This window comes from Falco cherrug, chromosome 6 (genome assembly GCF_023634085.1).
Source record: "Falco cherrug isolate bFalChe1 chromosome 6, bFalChe1.pri, whole genome shotgun sequence".
In the NCBI taxonomy this organism is placed as follows: domain Eukaryota; kingdom Metazoa; phylum Chordata; class Aves; order Falconiformes; family Falconidae; genus Falco; species Falco cherrug.
In genome coordinates, this window is record NC_073702.1 from 90671472 (window position 1) to 90691048 (window position 19577).

The following is a 19577-nucleotide window of genomic DNA, read 5'->3' on the forward strand; positions in this document are numbered from 1 at the left end:
GAATAATGTAGTTGGGTTCAAAGTGCTAAAATCTCTCTGAACCACACTTTTATGCCTCTGGGGTTGTTATTGGTATCAGGGGAAGCCTGAACAACCAGCACTAAGGAGCATGAGTATGAAATTGGGTCATTTTAATTGCTGCCCATCCATGTAAGCCTGATTCCCTCCCTCCATAAACTTGCTGTGCCAAAATAACATTTTCATGCAGTTTGTGGAAATGCTGTCTCTGACTTGTGATGAGAAACGGGGACAATATTTAACTTGTCTCAGGGGCAATTTGAGTTATTGCAACCCCTGAAGGTTATTGCCGAATTATGAGGCATAACCATAATGCCAGGAATTAACACTGTCTTTAATCTGCCTACAAAATACAACTCAGAAGGTATGCGGTAGTCTGTAGGAGAATTGTATGCATGGTTAGGATAACATCTTGAACAAGCAGAGGCAATCAACTTGTCTTTGGCACGGCACATGGCTGCTCTCACATACACCAGCACCACGTCGCTAATAAAGATGGGTTTGCTGTGGTTTTGCAAATACACAAGAGTAATTTCTGCTATTTTCCCTTTGCTGCACACAGGAATGCAGCCCTGTGTAGCCGCAGGAGCACTGCACTGCAACAGGGCAGTGCCCTAAGGAGGGGGCACAGACCTGGGCATGAACGAGAGGGCTTTTCTGGCAAGGGGCGCCTGTGGGCTCTGCAGCCAATTCCAGGGTTAACCAACTCAGGTTAATCTCAGTGATGGTGTTCATGGAATCACAGAATGGTTTGGGTCGGAAGGGACCCCAAAGACCCCCCAGTTCCAGCCCCCTGCCACGAGCAGGGTCACCTCCCCCAGCCCAGGCTGCTCCCAGCCCCGTCCAGCCTGGCCTTGGCCACTGCCAGGGATGGGGCACCCTCAGCTGCCATGGGCAGCCTGGCCCAGCGCCTCGCCGCCCTCACGGGGAAGAATTTCTTGCCAATATCTAACCTGAATCTCCCCCCTTTCAGTTTAACGCCAGTACCCCTTGCCCTGTCACTACCTCCCTTGCACAAAGCCCCTCCCCAGCTTTCTGTCAGCCCCTGCGGGCGCTGGGAGCTGCTCTGAGGTCTCCCCGGAGCCTGCTCTGCTCCGGGCTGAACAGCCCCAGCTCTCAGCCTGGCCCCACAGCAGAGGGGCTCCAGCCTCTGATCATCCGCGTGGCCTCCTCGGGACTCGCTCCAACAGCTCCAGCTCCTTCTCGTGCTGGGGCCGCCCGAGCAGACGCAGCGCTGCAGGGGGTCTCAGCAGAGCGGGGCAGAGGGGCAGAGCCCCCTCCCTCGCCCCGCCGGCCACGCTGCTGGGGATGCAGCCCAGGGCTCGCTTGGCTTTCTGGGCTGCCAGTGCACATTGCTGGGTCCTGTTGAGCTTCTCGTCCACCGACACCCCCAAGTTCCTCCTGCTCAGGGCTGCTCCCAGTCCGTTCTCTGCCCAGCCTGTGTTTGTGCTTGCGATTGCCCCGACCCACGTGCAGGACCTGGCACTTGGCCTTGGTGGACTTGATGAGGTTTGCACGGTCCCACCTCTCAAGCCTGTCGCAGTCCCTCGGGACGGCATCCCTTCCCTCCAGCGTGTCAGCCACACCACACAGCTCAGCGGTGTCGGCAAAGTCACTGAGGGGGCACTTGGTCCCACTGCCCACGTCCCCGACAAAGATGCTAAACCAGCACCGGTGCCAGTGCTGACCCTTGAGGAACATCACCCCTCACCGGTCTCCACTTGGACATCGAGCAACTCTTTGAGTGTGACCATCCAGCCAATTCCTCATCTACCAAGTGGTCCATCCATCAAACCCATGTCTCTCCAGTTTAGAGACAAGGATGTCACGCAGGGCAGTGTCAGATGCTTCGTGCAAGCCCAGGTAGATGACATCAGTTGCTCTTCCCTTATCCACCAGTGCTGTAACCCCATGAAGGCCATCAAACTCATCAGGCACGATTTGCCCTTACTGAAGCCATGCTGGCCATCACCAGTCACCTCATTTTCCATGTGCCTTAGCATAGCTCCCAGGAGGATCTGCCCCATGATGTCACCGGGCAACAAGGTGAGACTGACCAGCCTGTAGTTCCCCGGGTCTTCCTATTTCCCCTTTTTAAAAATGAAGGTTGTGTTTCCCCTTTTCCAGTCAGTAGGAACTTCACCGGACTGCCACGACTTCTCAAATATGATGGAGAGTGGCTCGGCCACTTCAGCCGCCAGTTCCCTCAAGACCCGCGGGTGCATCTCATCAGGTCCCACACTCATGCACCTTCAGGTTCCTCGGATGCTCTCAAACCTGATCCTCACCTACAGCAGCTGGTTCTTCGTTCTCCCAGTTCCTGCCTTTGCCTTCTGCGACTTGGCCGGCGCAGCTGGAGCGCTCACCGGTGAAGACCGAGACAAAAACATTGCCAGGTACCTCAGCCGTCTCCATATCCCAGGTAACCAGGCCTCCCGTTTCCTTCTGGAGAGGCCCCACGTCTTCCCTGCTCTTCCTTCCATCACTGCATACCCACACAAACTTTTCTTGTTGCCCCTGTCGTCCCTGGCCAGGTTTAATTCTGTCAGGGCTTTAGCTTTCCTAACCTGACGCCTGGCTGCTCGGACATTTCTCTATTCCTCCCAGGCTGCTTGTCCTTGCTTCCACCCTCTGCAGGCTTCCTTTTTGTGTTGGAGTTTGTCCAGGAGCTCCTTGCTCATCCATGCAGCCTCCTGGCGTTTTTGCCCGACTCCCTCCTTGCTGGGACGCACTGGTCCTGAGCCTGGACGAGCTGGTCCTTCAGCATTAACCAGCTCTCTCGGGCCCCTCGTCCCTCCAGGGCTCTACCCCACGCTACTCCACCAAGCAGGTGCCCGGAGAGGCCCAAGTCTGCTCTCCTGAAGCCCAGGGTAGCGAGCTTGCTGCGCGCCCTCCTCGCTGCCCCGGGGATCTGGAACTCTGCCATTGCAGGGTCACCGTTCAACTGAATGCTTAAAGTACTCCGCAGCAATTAACTTGAGTGAGTGTGCTGGTTTTGGCTAGGATGGAGTTAATTTCTTCACAGCAGCTGGTATGGGGCGATGTTTTGGATTTGTGCTGAAAAGAGTGTTGATAACAGGGATGTTTTCCTTACTGCTGAGCATCCCTTACACAGAGCCAAGGGCTTTTCTGCCCCTCACCCCGCTCCACCAGGGAGCAGGCTGGGGGGCACAAGGAGCTGGGAGGGGACACAGACAGGACAGCTGACCCCACTGACCCGAGGGGTGTTCCATACCATATGGCATCATGCTCTGTATGGAGCTGGGGGAAGAAGGAAGGGGAGGAAGTTCAGAGCGATGGTGTTTGTCTGCCCAAGTCCCCGTTACGCGCGCTGGAGCCCTGCTGTCCTGGGGGTGGCTGAGCACCTGCCTGCCCACGGGAAGTAGTGAATGAATTCCTTGGTTTGCTTTGCTTGCACACGCAGCTTTTGCTTTACCTGCTGAAGTGTCTTTATCTCAGCCCACGAGTTTTCTCACTTTTACTCTTCTGATTCTCTCCCCCATCCCATGGCGGGGAGCAAGCAAGTGGCTGCCTGGTGCTGACTCGCCAGTTGGGGTTAAACCACGACAGTGAGTTGATTTAAATGGGGGTTAGACCCCAGAAGGGGTGTTTTCATGTTAGTGGTGCCTAATAAACAGTGGTACCAAGTTAGCTCTTCCAGCCCGTGGGGCAGAAAATGCTTCCATTCTGCATCTCATGTTCCTGGATAACAACAAGGGCTGGAGAATGGAAGGGAAATTAAAGCTGAATTGGAGGCAGCTCCGTTGCTTCACATCCAGGGGGGACTTTTAGGCTGTGAACATGGTTTTGGGTTGAAGGTTTTTAATTTCAATCTGAGAAAAACATTAGACTTTTTTTTTCTTGTTCTTCCTTGCCGAAAGCCAGCCTGACCTGTTTTGCTTGTTTGTGTGAGAACAGCAAGCTGATTGCAACAGAGGTAGAAAAAGAAACCAGAAACCCTTTTCAGAGTTGGGAAGGAACTCACAGACACTCTGGACAACAGCACTTGGCTCTCATATTCAACACGCACCTGTTGACTTTGGTTTCAGTATCATATTGTCATGGGGTGGGTGTGTGGGGGTTGGTGCCCAAATTTCCTCTGCTTCTGTCAATGTGCCTGAGTTCAGCATGAACACAAGAAGAGGCTTTCTGTTTAGGTTCATTTACAAAGGCAGACATTTGTGGTCAGATCCTGGACCCTGGGATGCGATGTTTCTGCCCACTTTCTGCGCCCAGGTGTGACCAGCACCCACACGCCAGGCAGTGCTGCCTGTCCCCTCACATCCATGTCCCACGCCTCCCAGCCATCGCATTTGCAGCCTGTGCCTTGGCAGGGCTCCCATCTCTCCTCCCCATTTCTTTCTGCCTTGCTTTGCCCTTTGCTTCTCCCTGCCCTGCCACACACCAGTTTACACAATCTGCACTAGTTCACCTGCTTGTCCCTTTCCTTCCGGCCCCACCTGGTTTGCTGAGGTACCTCTCCCCCCCCCCCCCCCCCGCCCCCAGCATTAGTCCAACCTGCTGTAAACCAGCACTGGAAAAAAACAGGTGGGTGCTGCTGCGCCGGAGTGCTCCTCAGCCCAGCGCGACTGCGGACCGAGCTGAGACAAGGATGTGGCCCTGGTCTAACCTGGGCCAGGTCTTTGCCCGGGGAGGGCTAAGCGGAGAGAAGGACCACCACAGGGTCGAGAGCATCCAAATGAACTGATACAAAGTCCTGCTGCAATTCTGGACCCCCCTGCAGCGTGACTCCAGCTTCAATCCTGTGCAGCTGAACAGCTTGCAGGTGAATGAGTGTCCGGCTTGGCACAGGGCCAGTAACACGGTGAGGTCTGGCTGCATCACACCAGGCTGCTGAATTGTGCTTGTCAGGTGCCAGGTGAGTTGTAGCAATATGCATGTTCCCTGCATGGTGAAAGAAGAGAAGAAAATAGAACATGAAGAAAGCAGCCTGAGGTCTCCATTGCCCACCATGCCCAGCCCTTCATCTCAATACAGCCATAAGGACCCGCGTGGCCGGGGAGCTGGGCAGCCCAAGGCAGCTGCCGGGAAAATGGCACATCCCGATGCTTCTGGAGGGAAAGATGCTGCCCAGGACCTACAAACCATCTGCCATATGCACACCAGGTCTCGTCCGCACAGAGAGCCCGGAGCACAGCATCGGCCTGAGGATTGCTGTCACCCCACTGGAAATGCTGGGCATAACAAACACTGCAGGCTTGTCCCCGTGCCTGTCTGGGGTTAATTGCGAATTAGCAAGAGTGTCCGGAACATGAGATAGAACGTGAGACGGAACGTGAGACGGCCATTCTGCCGAGTGCTGCTTGCGCTTGGTTGGCACTTAGTTTGTTGACCACAAGGCACCTGCAGTCCTGGCCTGGAGAGCTGCTCCCAGCCTGGCCCAGTAACGGGGCTGCTCCATCCCAGCCTGGCCCAGTACACGGGGCTGCTCCATCCTAGGCTCTGCGTTTGCTCAGACATTTCCAGATCCCCCCAGACTGGCACCTCATCTTCAGCAGCATGCCATCTCATCATGCCACCTCATTCACCCTCCCCATCCCTGGGATTCCCTTGCAGATGTCGCTAGATGGAGCAGCCCATTTAAAAAGCCAGAAATCAGCCCTTTTTTCAGAGCACTTACAAGTCTTGTTCAGACTGTTAAAAACAGTGGACCTTTTGCATCCCCCGCAGCCACCATGGATTTCAGCTGGTAGTGAAACAGGAGCTTCTTCCATCTCTGGTCTTCTCTTCCAGCTTCCTCAGCAAAACAGGGAGGTCTGCAGGCATCTACTCTGGAGAGCAGGCAATTAGACTTTATTTAAAACAAACTACCCGCTTGAAGGCAGGCAAAACCTCAGCTCCTATGACAAAAACAAGATTAGAGACATATAATTCATTAACTATGCCCAGATTGTAATCTTGGTTGGTCTTGCTTAAATGAATAGTTTCTTAACGACAACGCTGGCAGTTCCCCAAATATTTGTATACTGGATACCTTGCCTCCAGTGATGCAATGAGTTAAAAGCACTAAAGCAGTTCAGTCTTCTCCTGAATGGCAGAAGAAGAATTTGCTTTGTCTGAAAGCACAGAAACTTACAGAAAATTCTGGCTGGCTCCATGGAAAATGCAGGAGTTTCTGATGTTTCTCATTTTACAGTCGGCTTTATCTAGGAGAGATGAGTAAACCGTATGCTGGGTAAAACATCTCTACAAGCATTTATAGTAATATGAACAATCTTGCATGAATAGGAAACCCACAAAAGATGACTTCTAAGGAGGGACCAAAGCTCCATGTGGGTCTGTGGCAGAGTCTGACTGATGGTCACCTCCAACTGCCACCCCCTCCCCTGGCCCAGCTACGGTCCCTTCCCCACCCCTGACCCTTGCACCAAGACCACGGCCCCCTCCAGCCCCTTCGTCTCCCTTATGCTGACAGAATCAGGCATTGAACCCCATCTGCTTTGAGGGATGGAAATGCCTTATTCCTGGTTCATGTTCAAGTGCTCGAACATGAGTTGTCCTGTGGGTCTGAGACGAGCTAGGGCTCGCCTCCAGCGGCACGCAAGGGCAGGCAGAGGAGCCCTGAAGACCCTCACGGGAGCCGATGCAGGCGCAGCTAGTGTGCGGACCTTGGGAAGAGGGAGATTTGTGGTTACTACGTTACTTAGTCTTTAAGTCCTGAAAAGGCAAATGCCATTCACCCCACCACTTCTTTACCTTGCAGTCCCTCATTTCTACTAGCGCACAAGGTGGCCTGCAGGGCTTGTGTGGAGACTCTCGGAGGCACCAGCTATAAATTGTTCAGACGCTCCCCGGTGCTTTGGCTCATGGAGAAAAGATCCACCGAGATCAATGCGTCTCACCCTGCACTAGCAGTGAGAACTGAAGTTACTGAGTCACCAAGAAGGGCTGGGTTCGAGGGGCAGAGCTGTTTGCAGACCTCTATGCACAAAAGACAGGCTGGGACCCTCCTGCCAAGGGACGGTCTATGCACGTCGTGAGCTGGGAAAATATGGTGCAAGATCTTGGCTGGGGTTGCACAAGGAGCAGCGCTTCGGCCCAGGTCACCAGGGCAGAGCTGAACTTCACAGCTTGCTCTGCGCTGGGTGCTGCTACCTAAGGACCCAGCCGTAAAGCTTGTCTTTCCTCAGCCCCTCCCAGGGTCACCCAAAGACCTGCCCAATCCTTCCATCTCATCCCACTACGCAGATGGGCATTGCTGGAGACCTTGGAGTCACCCACATCCCCAGTTTTTGTGCAGCGGTGGCCTTGTATGATCTCCTGTGGCACTGTCACCATGTGTAGGCCAGAATATGGGGGGAGGGGCTTCTCCAGATGTGTTGGGTGAGGAAATGCAGGAACAGAGGACAAGGCAGCAGCGGGACGCCTACAAGTGTGGCTGCGATCACTGGTACTGACACACACCTCATTCCTGACTCAGAACAGAGGAAATGCTGGCAGGAGCCACCAGCTCGCTGCAACACAGGGACACAAATGACAACTGCTGATCCAGTCAGTCACTTCAGGCTCTCTCTAGTACCCAAGCTGAGGCTGGTTTGGGTCAGTGGCAGAGGCAACTCGCTTCATCTCACTGTTTCTGCAAGGACAGAGGCAAACTGAAGGTCATCTAAATACAGCAAGATTTAATTCCTTTAGCCCAGGGTTTACTCATTCTTGATTTCGCTTGACAGCAAGATGCAAACTAAATGTGAGCACACATCCCCTACCAGTAGTTTGATAATGCTGCTTACAAGAAAGTTTGCATATTGAACACTTTGCAATCCTACTGAAGGTGGGTTCAGATTGAGCTGGCACACAGGAATAAAGCCTTCAGCCAACTGCTCAGCAGGCATGGCCTTTGAATTAGAATTTTCATTACCCGAGTGAGATAAAACTCAATTAAATTCACCATGCCTGTTTGTATGTATGCAACCACTGTCTTTAGAAACCTGCATGGAAATCAATGTAGAATATCACTCCTAAACAGCTTTAACATCAGAACTTCAAATGTAAATTCCTAGGCTGGTCTTGAAGTATTTCTAAGGCATTTTCTGCTGTGCTAACAAGACAGTGCTACAAGCATCTTTTGGCATACAGAGAAATGTCATGACAAGCACTCCCAGACTGGGAGGCACGCAAGTTAACTCCTGCCTTGTTTTATAGCCTGGATTGCTCTAATACTTGCTAATAAAACATTGTTTGGGTTTGGTTCCACTGTTTCTTTTGCCATGCCCAATACAAAACCATGGAGCTGCCAGGTACGGCATTGTGCCCTAGCATGTGGATACAGAGTCTGTTTATTTTCTGGTGGGACTTGGGTGCTGGATCCCCTCCAGTCAGTGAGCTGATTAGTATCTAGCACATACCTCAGTTGGAGATCCAATACATGAAGGGGTTTACTCCATCTCCGGTCAGAGGCTGGTGTGTATCATGGACTTGCTCTTTCTCCTTTAACCCCCTGGCAGCCGAAGCACTTTCTGAGTTCTGGGTAGGGTCTGAGACTTTACTGTGCTCAGTACTAAACTGGCAGAAAATTGTTAGGTCTTACCCCAGCACCCGTGCAGAGGAGGGGACGGTAAGAAAGGCAGGATTGCAGGTTTTGTACTGGACTTCCAGAGCTAGTCAAAATACTGCAATATTCCACAGGAGACTGCGGGGTGGCTGTCCTCACCTATTTGGGCTCTGCTTCATTTGGGGAACTCTCCCAGTTGCATAAATACTGTTTGCACAACTCCAGCTGTTGCCCACCATCACCTCCTTCCCACCCCTGTCTCCCCCCCACCAGAAGACACACAACTACCTTCTGATTTCACATTTCCCCCACCATAATAAGGGAGCCTAGGAACTGAAATGGAGAGTGCTTCAAGATCTTCCAGGCACTGGCATTTTGCAAAAAAGACCCCAACAAATGCACGTTGAACTCATTCTGAGGATCCTTTATTGCTTTCACAATCTTATCTTTTTGGTAGTTTCCCAGAGCTTGTGAAAGAAACAGGGGATCTAGTTGGTTAAACATCAGCTTCAGGAATCAAGTAAATGCATGCGTGAAGACCAAGTTCTGTTCACTGGCTGTTTCCACCTGAACGTCCCTAGTCCAACAGCGGTCAGACAAATTGTGGGAAAGCAAACTGTTACTGAATGGCAGCAGTGGGAGCAGCAACACAAATGGCATGACAGCGCTACTGGCACCCTCCTCTGCAATGTAAGCCTAGACAACTTGTCTGTTTGGGCTGGGCTTTCCCAGGTGCATCTCTGACCAGAAGAGACGGAGGGACTGGAGCTTTTACCACATGGTCCGTCTGACATTTGCCCAGGGAGATTTCTTCATTCCCTGAGCTTCTTTCACCTCACTCCATTCCAGCTTTATGTCTGGAACCTCATCTTCAGGCTCGGGATCCTCGCGAACAGTCCCCTCGGGCAGTGCCACGACGATGGGCAGAGGGCCCTGCTCCTCCCGGAACTCCACTACACAGAGGCTCTTCTGGTTTGCTAACTGTTGGTGGGTCTCCTGCGAGCAGGAAAGAGAAAACACAATCAAAGCAATGATGCACAACGTTGGTTTACTTCAGGTCAAACTACATGGTACATGGGGTAGGGAAAAAAAAAAAGCAATTTACTAGTAAGTAGTTTAAACAGTGTGTCAATTAAAAGATGGGTCAGGCTCATCCTCATGGGTTTCAAATGCGCTAATTGCACAAGTAGCAGGAATTCAGACAGCCAGACTGCAGACACAGTAGCATTACAATGTCACCTGAGGAACTGGCTTCTGGAAAGGATCTGGCCAGAAAAGGCACATCCTGCTAATAAGGATGCATGCTGGCATGTTAGTAATGTACAGTAACATTTGTATGTCTTTATATGGATATAAACTTTGCTTTGACTAAAGTACTTATCACTGCCCTGACAAGTAATATTAGCTAACATAATGATATGGATTTAACCTTATTTTCAACTATACCTCTTCCTCGCACACAAGCTGTTTTGTTAATATTCAGATTTTACAGAATTAATGTTAATGGGAACAGGAAATTTTTCCCATTCAGGGCAGTCAAGAAGATGTAACAAGTGCACATCTCAAAGCAACGATCTATAAAGCAGGCCCTTCCTCTGTTCGTTCTTGTGGAAGACTTCTCAGAGACAGTACATTGGAAATAAATGCCAGACTTCCTCAAGTCTGATTAACCTCACATACTGGTAAGCATCTGGAACTATCTCATAAGCAAAGAGGATCATAACACCCTCCCCTCCTGAGCCTAACTGAAAAAGCTGGCCAGGACAGGGTGACAGAATTGACAACTATAGCTTTGCAGGGCTATATTGGGAATGTAAGCAGCTAAATCCTGGCAGCTACCAAGACTCTATGACCAAATGAGATAACCAGGAATTTCCAAAGGACTGACTCGTCCTAAGGCTGGTGTTCAAAGGAAGTCGGAGGAAACGCTGCACGTTGGATCTTTCCATTAGCTACAGGCAGCTGGCCCAGTGAGAGACCTCTCCATTGTGAGCACTTTGAGTTAAAGGAAATGACACCACCTCCCGGACTTACTTCAGAGATCTTAATTATGCCAGTGGTAGAAGCAGCTGTGATGCTCAGTCCTTAGGCAACGAAAACTTAGAATGCAGAAAAATAAGCAGCAGCAACCAGAGCTGGGCCACAACATCCTCTAATGTCACCAAAAATACTACAAATGAAAGCCCAGAAATTCAGATGTCCCCCAGAGGCACTTGCCTGTGGAACGGGCAGTTACATACAGCTGGTTTTGACTGGGCAACCTCATACAACTGCTGAGGAATTATCCACATGCTGATTTTGTTTGCTCTTTGGAAAATTACTTCATTTTAAGCCTGGAATGTAAACTAACCACAAACTATTAAAATATCAGTCTTGTTCTGTCCCCTGACCTAACGTATAGAACCACTGAGAATGAAACCTACCTGCTGAGTCAAGCCTTTAAAGAGAGCTCTGACAACGTTAATCAAGTTTTTGGATCCAGAAACCTTGGCATACATGTCTTTAATGCCGATGAGTTTGCAGATGGTGATGATAGCTCGGTGGCAACGAAGACCATAACCTGGGGGTGGGGCAGGAAAAAGCCTTAAGTGATTATTTGTAAGCATACAATTTAGCTAAGGAAGAATAAAGAACTAAGACCTCTTATTTTTGTTACCTAGCACATTAGAACACATTATATCTTAAAAATGGCAAAACCATTCTGGGAAGACCATTCTTCACAGTCTTTGCAGTCACAGAATCACAGAATGTCTGGGTTGGAAGGGACCCCAAAGACCCCCCAGTTCCAGCCCCCTGCCACGAGCAGGGTCACCTCCCCCAGCCCAGGCTGCTCCCAGCCCCGTCCAGCCTGGCCTTGGCCACTGCCAGGGATGGGGCACCCTCAGCTGCCCTGGGCAGCCTGGGCCAGCGCCTCGCCGCCCTCACGGGGAAGAATTTCTTGCCAATATCTAACCTGAATCTCCCCCCTTTCAGTTTAACGCCAGTACCCCTTGCCCTGTCACTACCTCCCTTGCACAAAGCCCCTCCCCAGCTTTCTGTCAGCCCCTGCGGGCGCTGGGAGCTGCTCTGAGGTCTCCCCGGAGCCTGCTCTGCTCCGGGCTGAACAGCCCCAGCTCTCAGCCTGGCCCCACAGCAGAGGGGCTCCAGCCTCTGATCATCCGCGTGGCCTCCTCGGGACTCGCTCCAACAGCTCCAGCTCCTTCTCGTGCTGGGGCCGCCCGAGCAGACGCAGCGCTGCAGGGGGTCTCAGCAGAGCGGGGCAGAGGGGCAGAGCCCCCTCCCTCGCCCCGCCGGCCACGCTGCTGGGGATGCAGCCCAGGGCTCGCTTGGCTTTCTGGGCTGCCAGTGCACATTGCTGGGTCCTGTTGAGCTTCTCGTCCACCGACACCCCCAAGTTCCTCCTGCTCAGGGCTGCTCCCAATCCGTTCTCTGCCCAGCCTGTGTTTGTGCTTGCGATTGCCCCGACCCACGTGCAGGACCTGGCACTTGGCCTTGGTGGACTTGATGAGGTTTGCACGGTCCCACCTCTCAAGCCTGTCGCAGTCCCTCGGGACGGCATCCCTTCCCTCCAGCATGCCAACTGCACCTAACTAAATACACCTTACTTAGTATATTGCAAAACCAAATGAAAATGTCACCATCTATAAACTCCAAACATAAAACCATAAAAAATGCACCCCAAAGAATTGTTTAATACACAGGTTTGGGTGGTATTCCTTAGAACAGGGGTCCTCAAACTACGGCCCGTGGGCCAGATACGGCCCCCCAGGGTCCTCAATCCGGCCCCCGGTATTTACAAACCCCCCCCTGCCCCCCCGCCCCCCCCGCTGGGGGTTGGGGGGGGAAACCAAGCAGCCGCAGATGAGTCCCTGCCACTGCATCCACGCGCCGCCCCCCTGGTTAAAACGTTTGAGGCCCCCTGGCTTAGAAGTACCATTGGCAGCTTTTAGAAGAACCTTCCACAAACATACCCCGCTACCCTGGGAACACCCACCAAAGGGTTTGGTAGCTTTCTTCCACTCAGCAGAAAAATAACACTCTAATACTTCCCAAATATAAAACCACTACTACTAAGAGTATTAAAAAAACCCATTGCAAGAGGAGAGGATCTAAATGTAACTGGATCCCAACTGAGACTCTCTCTTCTAAAAAGCAACACGTACATAGCTTCAAGCCCGCCTCCTTTGCCATTTCAGATGACCAACTGCCAAATGAGAGCTTCAGAAACTCGTAATGACAGTAAATCTGACTTTAAAGTCCTGGTTCACATAGTGGTGTCAGGTATTTAAACTGGCCTCCTGTTGTGAAGTTACTGCTCAAGACCACTGGTCTGCTCAAGCACTGCTGTCCTTTGGGCTTCCCTCCAGAAGGACCCTGTGGAGAAGCAATGCGAGTGCCTCTCCTTCCCAGGCAGACTGCTGCTGGATGAGAGACCTACAGCACCTTCCCAAAGCGTGAGATTGTGCTCAAGACCTCTCTCAGACAGAGAGGCAGAGAAATTAGGGAGGGAAGGAAAAGGGAAGTCCAAGTAAGTCCATAGGCAATAACGCTCCACCAGAAAAGTCTGGTGTGCACTGAGCTGCTGGGAAAGCGGGTGAGCACCCACTGGCACTGTGTCTCTTGCTGCTCACGGGCCTTTGGGTAGACAAATAAAACCTACCACGTTTTTATTTTATTTGGCTTTTGGTAAGCAAATCTTTGAGCAGCAGAAGCGGGACTGAAGCTGCCAGCAAAGTCAAGAAGGTATCATTGCACCCACTTCAACCTAATTCACACCTGGCAGCTGGATCTCCAAAATGTGAACCTGCTACGTGCCTCCTGGCGCAGCAACAGCAATTCACCAGTTCCAGAGTCTATGCAAAATCTAACAGTCACCAGCCACAAAAAAGTTATGCTTTACCCCTTCAGCTTACAAAAGCTAGCAGAATACTGTGCACTATCAAGAGAGTAAGACAGCACGTTACCAAGGTATGGTTCAGCGAGAGCGCTTCCCTGCTCCTGGGCCAGAAACTGGCATGAATTACACCTTGTTATTACATTAGCAGCACAACGTGAAAGATGGGGAGTGGAAATAAGAAGGTAACAGACGCCTTGGAGCTAAACTGCTTTGGAAAGACAGCTGAATACTCTATTTCTAGAAAAAAAATATTTCATAAAGGTTAAAGAACAAATGAGTGTTGCGACACTGATTCCCTTTCAACTTATTGTTCAAAGCAATAAGATCATCAAAAAAGCTTGTGTGCACCTGTGGAAACCACAGGCCAAATTACAAAAGCTTCTGACTAACAACTTGAAATTTGTAGGTGAGTGGTGAGGACCGAAAAACATATTTCAAAATCCACAAATACAATAGAGATTTGCATGTCATCTGCATCCATCTCCATCATAGCGTTATAGTAGCTCCAATGTGTAACTGTAGTATATTAGCATTAATTGCAAGTGGTTTCTTAGACTTGCCAGATTTTAATGAAGGAGTTATTTTTTAAGGAGTCTAATTTTGTTTTCTCATTCCCCTGAGAGATCTGTTTCACATGGCCTAGCTCTATTAGTCTTTAAAAATAAGTTGGTTATTGTTCTAATGTATCTTACTCAAAAGCTGAAAAGCCGGGTTACTGATTAGTTCACTCCGTGGGACAGTCTCGCTGCTGAGTAAATGACCCAGGGAGGGGGGAGCAGAAATCTATTCCAGTGCTGCATGTTTTATTGTGCCAATATGTCTCTTTTTCTTTTAACCTATAATTGGAAAATAAACTATAATCATCCACAGTCATTTGCTCTGCCATTTGATAAAACAGTTTTCTATGCTACAAGACAAAATCAAGTTTTAGACACAATTACATGTGAATTACATGAAGTAATTTTCAGTGACTTAAAGCATTTAAATTTTGGTGTTTTTATTGTTGCTTTTCTCCCATTTTATCTCAATCAGGTTTCTGCAGATTGTTAATACATGAAAGTCAGAAGCCAGCAAACTAGTCCATCAGTCACGGAATAAAATTTATTCTGAACACAAAAGGAAGGGATCCCAACAGCAAACTCCAGCTGTGGTGAAAAAGTTGGGCTCAGACATTTTTAACTTGTCTGTGGCAGGCGTGCTGCCTTACTGCAGTTTAATTACGGGAGGCCTATATAAGAAAACAGGGTCATTTAAATGTAACAAATTTTCTCACACTGGAAAAGATACAAAGGTAACCAAGAGAAGTATTTTGAAGTATTATATTCCTATACATACTATAGCTATACCTGTAATGAGCAATCTACATTAGATTTTCTGGGTAGCCACTAACAAGAATTTGTAAATAGCACATCCACTTCAAATCCAAACTAAGGGACTACTTTAAGTTTATATTCACATGTTCACATTACGTTACTGTCTTAAGTTGGATTTTCACTTGTCTAATATGTCATCCTGACTACGCTGGGGGGGTTCTCCACTTTGCAGGGATTAAGAACAAATTCAAGAAAGGAATATTTAAGTGTAACAGTGACTTCACCTTTCCTACTGAAACACGAGGCTTTGTTGTGATCATTTGCTGGGATAGCTGCCCCAGTCCTATGTACAGGAACTCAAAATGAACTGCCAGCTGGAATTACGCAAAGTGAGAGGCTTCGGCATACATAACAGCTGTAATGCCAGCAGCAAACAGAAGGAATCTTTCATACTTTAAGTGAAGACAGTCTACATATGCCGTGGTCTAATGTGAAAACTCCAGCAGTACACACACAAGTCATTTAGTTGTTCTAAAATGACAGCCAGCTCTCGCTGCTGCTACGAGTCCTTCCCTTAGAGTACAACACAAAAGCTTGTCGGGGACTAAGGTAAAAGAGAGCAACAGCTTTATCTGTACCTTCCCCAAACCCTCATTTTTTGCATAGGCATGTAATGTTACACTTGTTTCCAGGCCACAAGACATAATGCAGTCTCTCTCTCTCTCTCTCTCTCACACACACACACACACACACACACAAATTAATCTACAAAATTCCAGGAAGATCAGCCTGGACTTTGCAACAGCTGAGACTATAACCCAGGGGAGAGCTGGACAGGGGGGCTGTGAGAACCAGCAGTGCTATACAACCCCCCAGGGGCTGAGGCAGGACCCCCAGGCATGGCCTGCCTGCTGGCCGAGCATCGTATCTTCCCCCGGCCTGGGGTGTGTGAGGGGTGCAGGGGTGTTCACTAGCAAACTTTAAGCTGGACTAGCCAGTGAGTAGGTCTGGGCCGGGGTCTCAGGGGCAGGGGGTCCATGCCCATACAACCAGTGGGATGATGAATGTGGAGCGCGTGAGCAACCAGCGTCAGTGCAGGCCAGGCAGGCAGCGAGCATCAGGCTGAACCCGCCGGCGAGCAGGGGACCTGGCGCGCAGGTCAGAGGGCAAGGATCTGGGCAGGGGGCTAGGCACACCGCGGGGCTCTGCTGGTACCTGAGGGATCACAGAGGTGTGTGTGCCTGCGAACCTGGGGAGAGCTGTGCGTGCTGCACTAGCAACCTTCTGCCTCTGCCAGCCGGAGGGAGGAGGGGAGCCGGCTGGCTGTGTTTAACTGAGTCCTGTACGTAGGCGCTGCTGAAGGCAGTGCCTTGCCTGTGGCCAGCCGTGCCAGCGTCCTGCGCGCCCGCATGTGTCCGTGTGCCTCTGGGATGCAACCTTTGCTACCGGCTGAACCTGCGAAAGGGAACGTGACAGCCACATCTGGAGGCCCCGGGTTCCTGGCTGGGCAGGAGGGTCCTGGGCTGAAGCGGCTGGAGGCAGCAGCTGTAGATGGAACATCACTGAACAGCAGCCTTATTGAAGAACAGACCCGTGAGCCGAGAGCTACCAGGCACAGACTCACTGCTGCTCACATCTAACCAGAAGTCTAAAGAAGCATTCGCCTGGGATCAAAGTGAAGAGCAGCTTGCAGAGACGGAGAAATGAAAACACTGCTACTGCGTAACAATCAGCTGGTCTTTGTGCTGGTATGGTGCAGGACAACAAGCCAGGGTAGATAACCCCTCTAGTCTGCACACTGGGAGCTCTTGATTTTAGGGAAAACAAAGCAGTAATGGTCTTGAGGAAGCAGTAGGCTAGATGCCATCCTGGCTCCAGCTCACGACCACAGGTAGTCTGAGGCAGTTGAGGGAGGACATCTCCCCATGCTATCCCAGTATGGACTTGGGGACAGGCACACAGATGCAGCTTGCGCTCCAATTCCCATGTGAAGCACTTCCACTACTGCATACTAAACTACCTCTGAACCTTGTCTTGAAAACATCAACTAAAAATCACTTAAAAAATAATAGAATGAGCCTATCAGTTCTCCAAAGATGCAGGGGGTGTATGGTTGGAAGAAAAACCTGCAGGGTTCTTCTAAAGGCCTCTGCCTCCAACATCTATGATTTGACTTTTCCACATCTAGGTAACTTAGAGCTGAAGGAACTACACTCAGGAAGCATGAAAGGAAACCACAAATAGAGCTCCCACCACTGTAAGAGGGACAACCCCCAACTTACAATAACAAAGCCATGTCATTCGCACTAGGTATTCTAATGAAAAACAACTGATCATCTTCAACATTTTAAAACATGGTAGACTAGCATCAAATGATCCATCTCTGAAGTAAAGAGATATTGCATGGATTTAACTTCATCAAAAAGATACCAGTCAGTAATAAATAAAACTTCAAAATTTCCAAGCAGCTTCAATTACCTTTGTTTTGCTTCTTCATGCGGATGGATGTGCTTTTAAATCTCACTGTAATGTCGTGGTAAACTGGAAGGGAGGAAAAAAAAAGGGTGTTACAGCTAAATTCTTCCTTCTAGAAAAGCTTTAGCTCAGCACATTTAAGGAGTACCTCTCTTTTTCAGAACTGACAATGGGAACTTGGTTTTACTCTCCTCTGAGTTCTTAAAGAGAAGGGTTAATCTACCCAAATTTCTGGAACGGTTTAGGAATGTTTACACATCTGTGAATACTACCTTACTATTGTACACAAAACCAAGCTTCACTTGAAAAATACCAAGCGTCTGCATGCCTCCAGTGAGCTTCAATTTAGCTTTAAAGTGAGCTCACGGGATAAAATTCAACCTTCTCCCTCATACTCAGACTTTTCTAATAATTTAGCTTTTAACCTACGATTTCCCCATAGGCTTCAGCATTCTTGGATTTTCCAATCAGAATATTTACCATTCCAGTATTTCTGCTTCTCTCTGCTTCAAAAGGAACCCTAAACTCACACCCTCTGGTGGTGGCTGTTAGACGCATCTGATTCAGCGGCTTAGTCTCTGCATAGTGGACTCGAGCACTGCACTCAAGATGGTTCAGAGAAGACCTCTATGCATAAAGTAGAATGGGAAGCACGGTAGAAACACCACCGGGTTTCAATCAAATCCCCAGTCTGTTAGTGTGAAATAACAATTCTTAAGGAATAGAGTCACGAGGATAACTGCAGTTTTGTACTTGTAAGCTGAAGTTTTATTAGATACTGAGTATTTATCTACACAATGACTTGGTTAAATATTCATATATTCTGTAAGGTACTATCTTTCAAAACTTTCTGAAAGATAACTGAGTATTTGGTGTACTGGTACTACATCTGGCATCAGAGAGGACTTGTATGGCATTACACTGAACTAAAAAACAACTACCATGAAACATCAGACTGACTTCCCCAGCCCACGTTCTGCCTGGCTGCGGGGCTTTGTCAGCGTACATCGACTGCATCAACAGGGAACCACCTCTGACATACAAAGGGGGAAAGCACGCAGGGTTTCACTGTAGAGAAGGGGTGCCCAGACAGTATCTGACCTCTTTAATTCAAATTGCGTCAGCAGAGACCTAATCTTGCTACTACCCCCTTCCCTTGCCCCCATTTTTAAAGAGCCTGAAATACTATGCATGAAGTGTCCAAATTTTAAACACAGAATCATAGAACAGTTTGGGTTGGAGAGGACCTTTAAAGGTATCTCGTTCCAGCCCCCTAGACCAGGTTGCTCAGAGCCCCATCCAATCTGACCTTGAACGTTTCCAGTGATGGGGCATCGCCAGCCTCTCTGGGCAACCTCTGCCAGTGTTTCACTGCCCGCATCACAAAAAAATTCTGCCTTGTATCTAGTCTAATCCTACCATCTTTTAGTTTAAAACCATTACCTCTTGTCCTATTGCAACAGGCCCTACTAAAAAGTCTGCCCCCATCTCCCATGTCAAATGCAGGAGACCAGAAGGAAGATATATCTCTCAATATTTTAACAATATTTTGTATTATGTATTCTTAACTTTTCTTCATGGACCTTCCTACAACTGTTGATACAAACCTGAGTGAAAGTGAAGCGTAAATCACATACTTGTCCCAGATCATGGTGATTTACTTTACACAGGGATTGACAGACTATGTACTCCAACGCTACCACTGTCCAGCTACAACAGTCTGGGGCTAAGATTTCATACAGCATGCTGAAGAAGCAAAATGATGCATGAATAATAATAATAATAATACAATGTGTCAGATCAGAAAAGTTTTAGGTAACATCTTTTTATGCTTTGTAACTAGTCGCAACCAGTTATTGTTGGTATATTCAGTACTTACTGGAAGTTAAAGAAAGTCTAAATAAATCGTAATACTTACTTGTGTGGTTCTGATAGAGGTCTATGAAATGTAAGCAGCGTATTGCTTTATTCTTTGCCTAGGGAATAAAAGCAGAAAACATTTCTTCTTTTTCTGTAAAATATTTGAAATTTACCATTGTCTAGTTAACTAGACAGGAAAAAGGCAAGCAAGAAAACTTAGGAAAACAGGTTTGCCACATCTAAACCATTTAATTTATGGAAATGAAAATGTTCTTTTTAAAGAACTGCTTTCTCCTAACAGGTTTAATATTTAAAAAGACTTCTCAATATAGTATCAACTTTATCAAACTTTGCATATTTTAGCATTGCTACTTTGATAGCTTAGTTGAGCATTATAACACAAATGAGATTAATGTAGATGGCCGAGTAACGTTTTGAAGTCTAAAGGACCCTTAATAAGGTCACTATGCATGGGTAAGAGAAAAGTTCCTACACGCTAAAG

At 48.9% G+C, this 19577-nt stretch overlaps 1 protein-coding gene across 1 annotated transcript in view; it reads right to left on the reverse strand.

Moving 5' to 3' along the window:
- Positions 1-8933: 8933 nt before the first annotated feature.
- MRPS5 (mitochondrial ribosomal protein S5) overlaps positions 8934-19577 on the reverse strand; it is a 59625-nt gene continuing 48981 nt past the window's right edge. Inside the window, exons 8-11 of the mRNA XM_055714244.1 lie at positions 19134-19191; positions 17219-17281; positions 10954-11090; positions 8934-9526 (exon numbers count right to left, since the gene is read on the reverse strand). Of these exons, the coding sequence (XP_055570219.1) occupies positions 9302-9526; positions 10954-11090; positions 17219-17281; positions 19134-19191 (483 nt within the window). The 3' untranslated portion in view covers positions 8934-9301. The remainder of the gene's footprint in view (positions 9527-10953; positions 11091-17218; positions 17282-19133; positions 19192-19577) is intronic.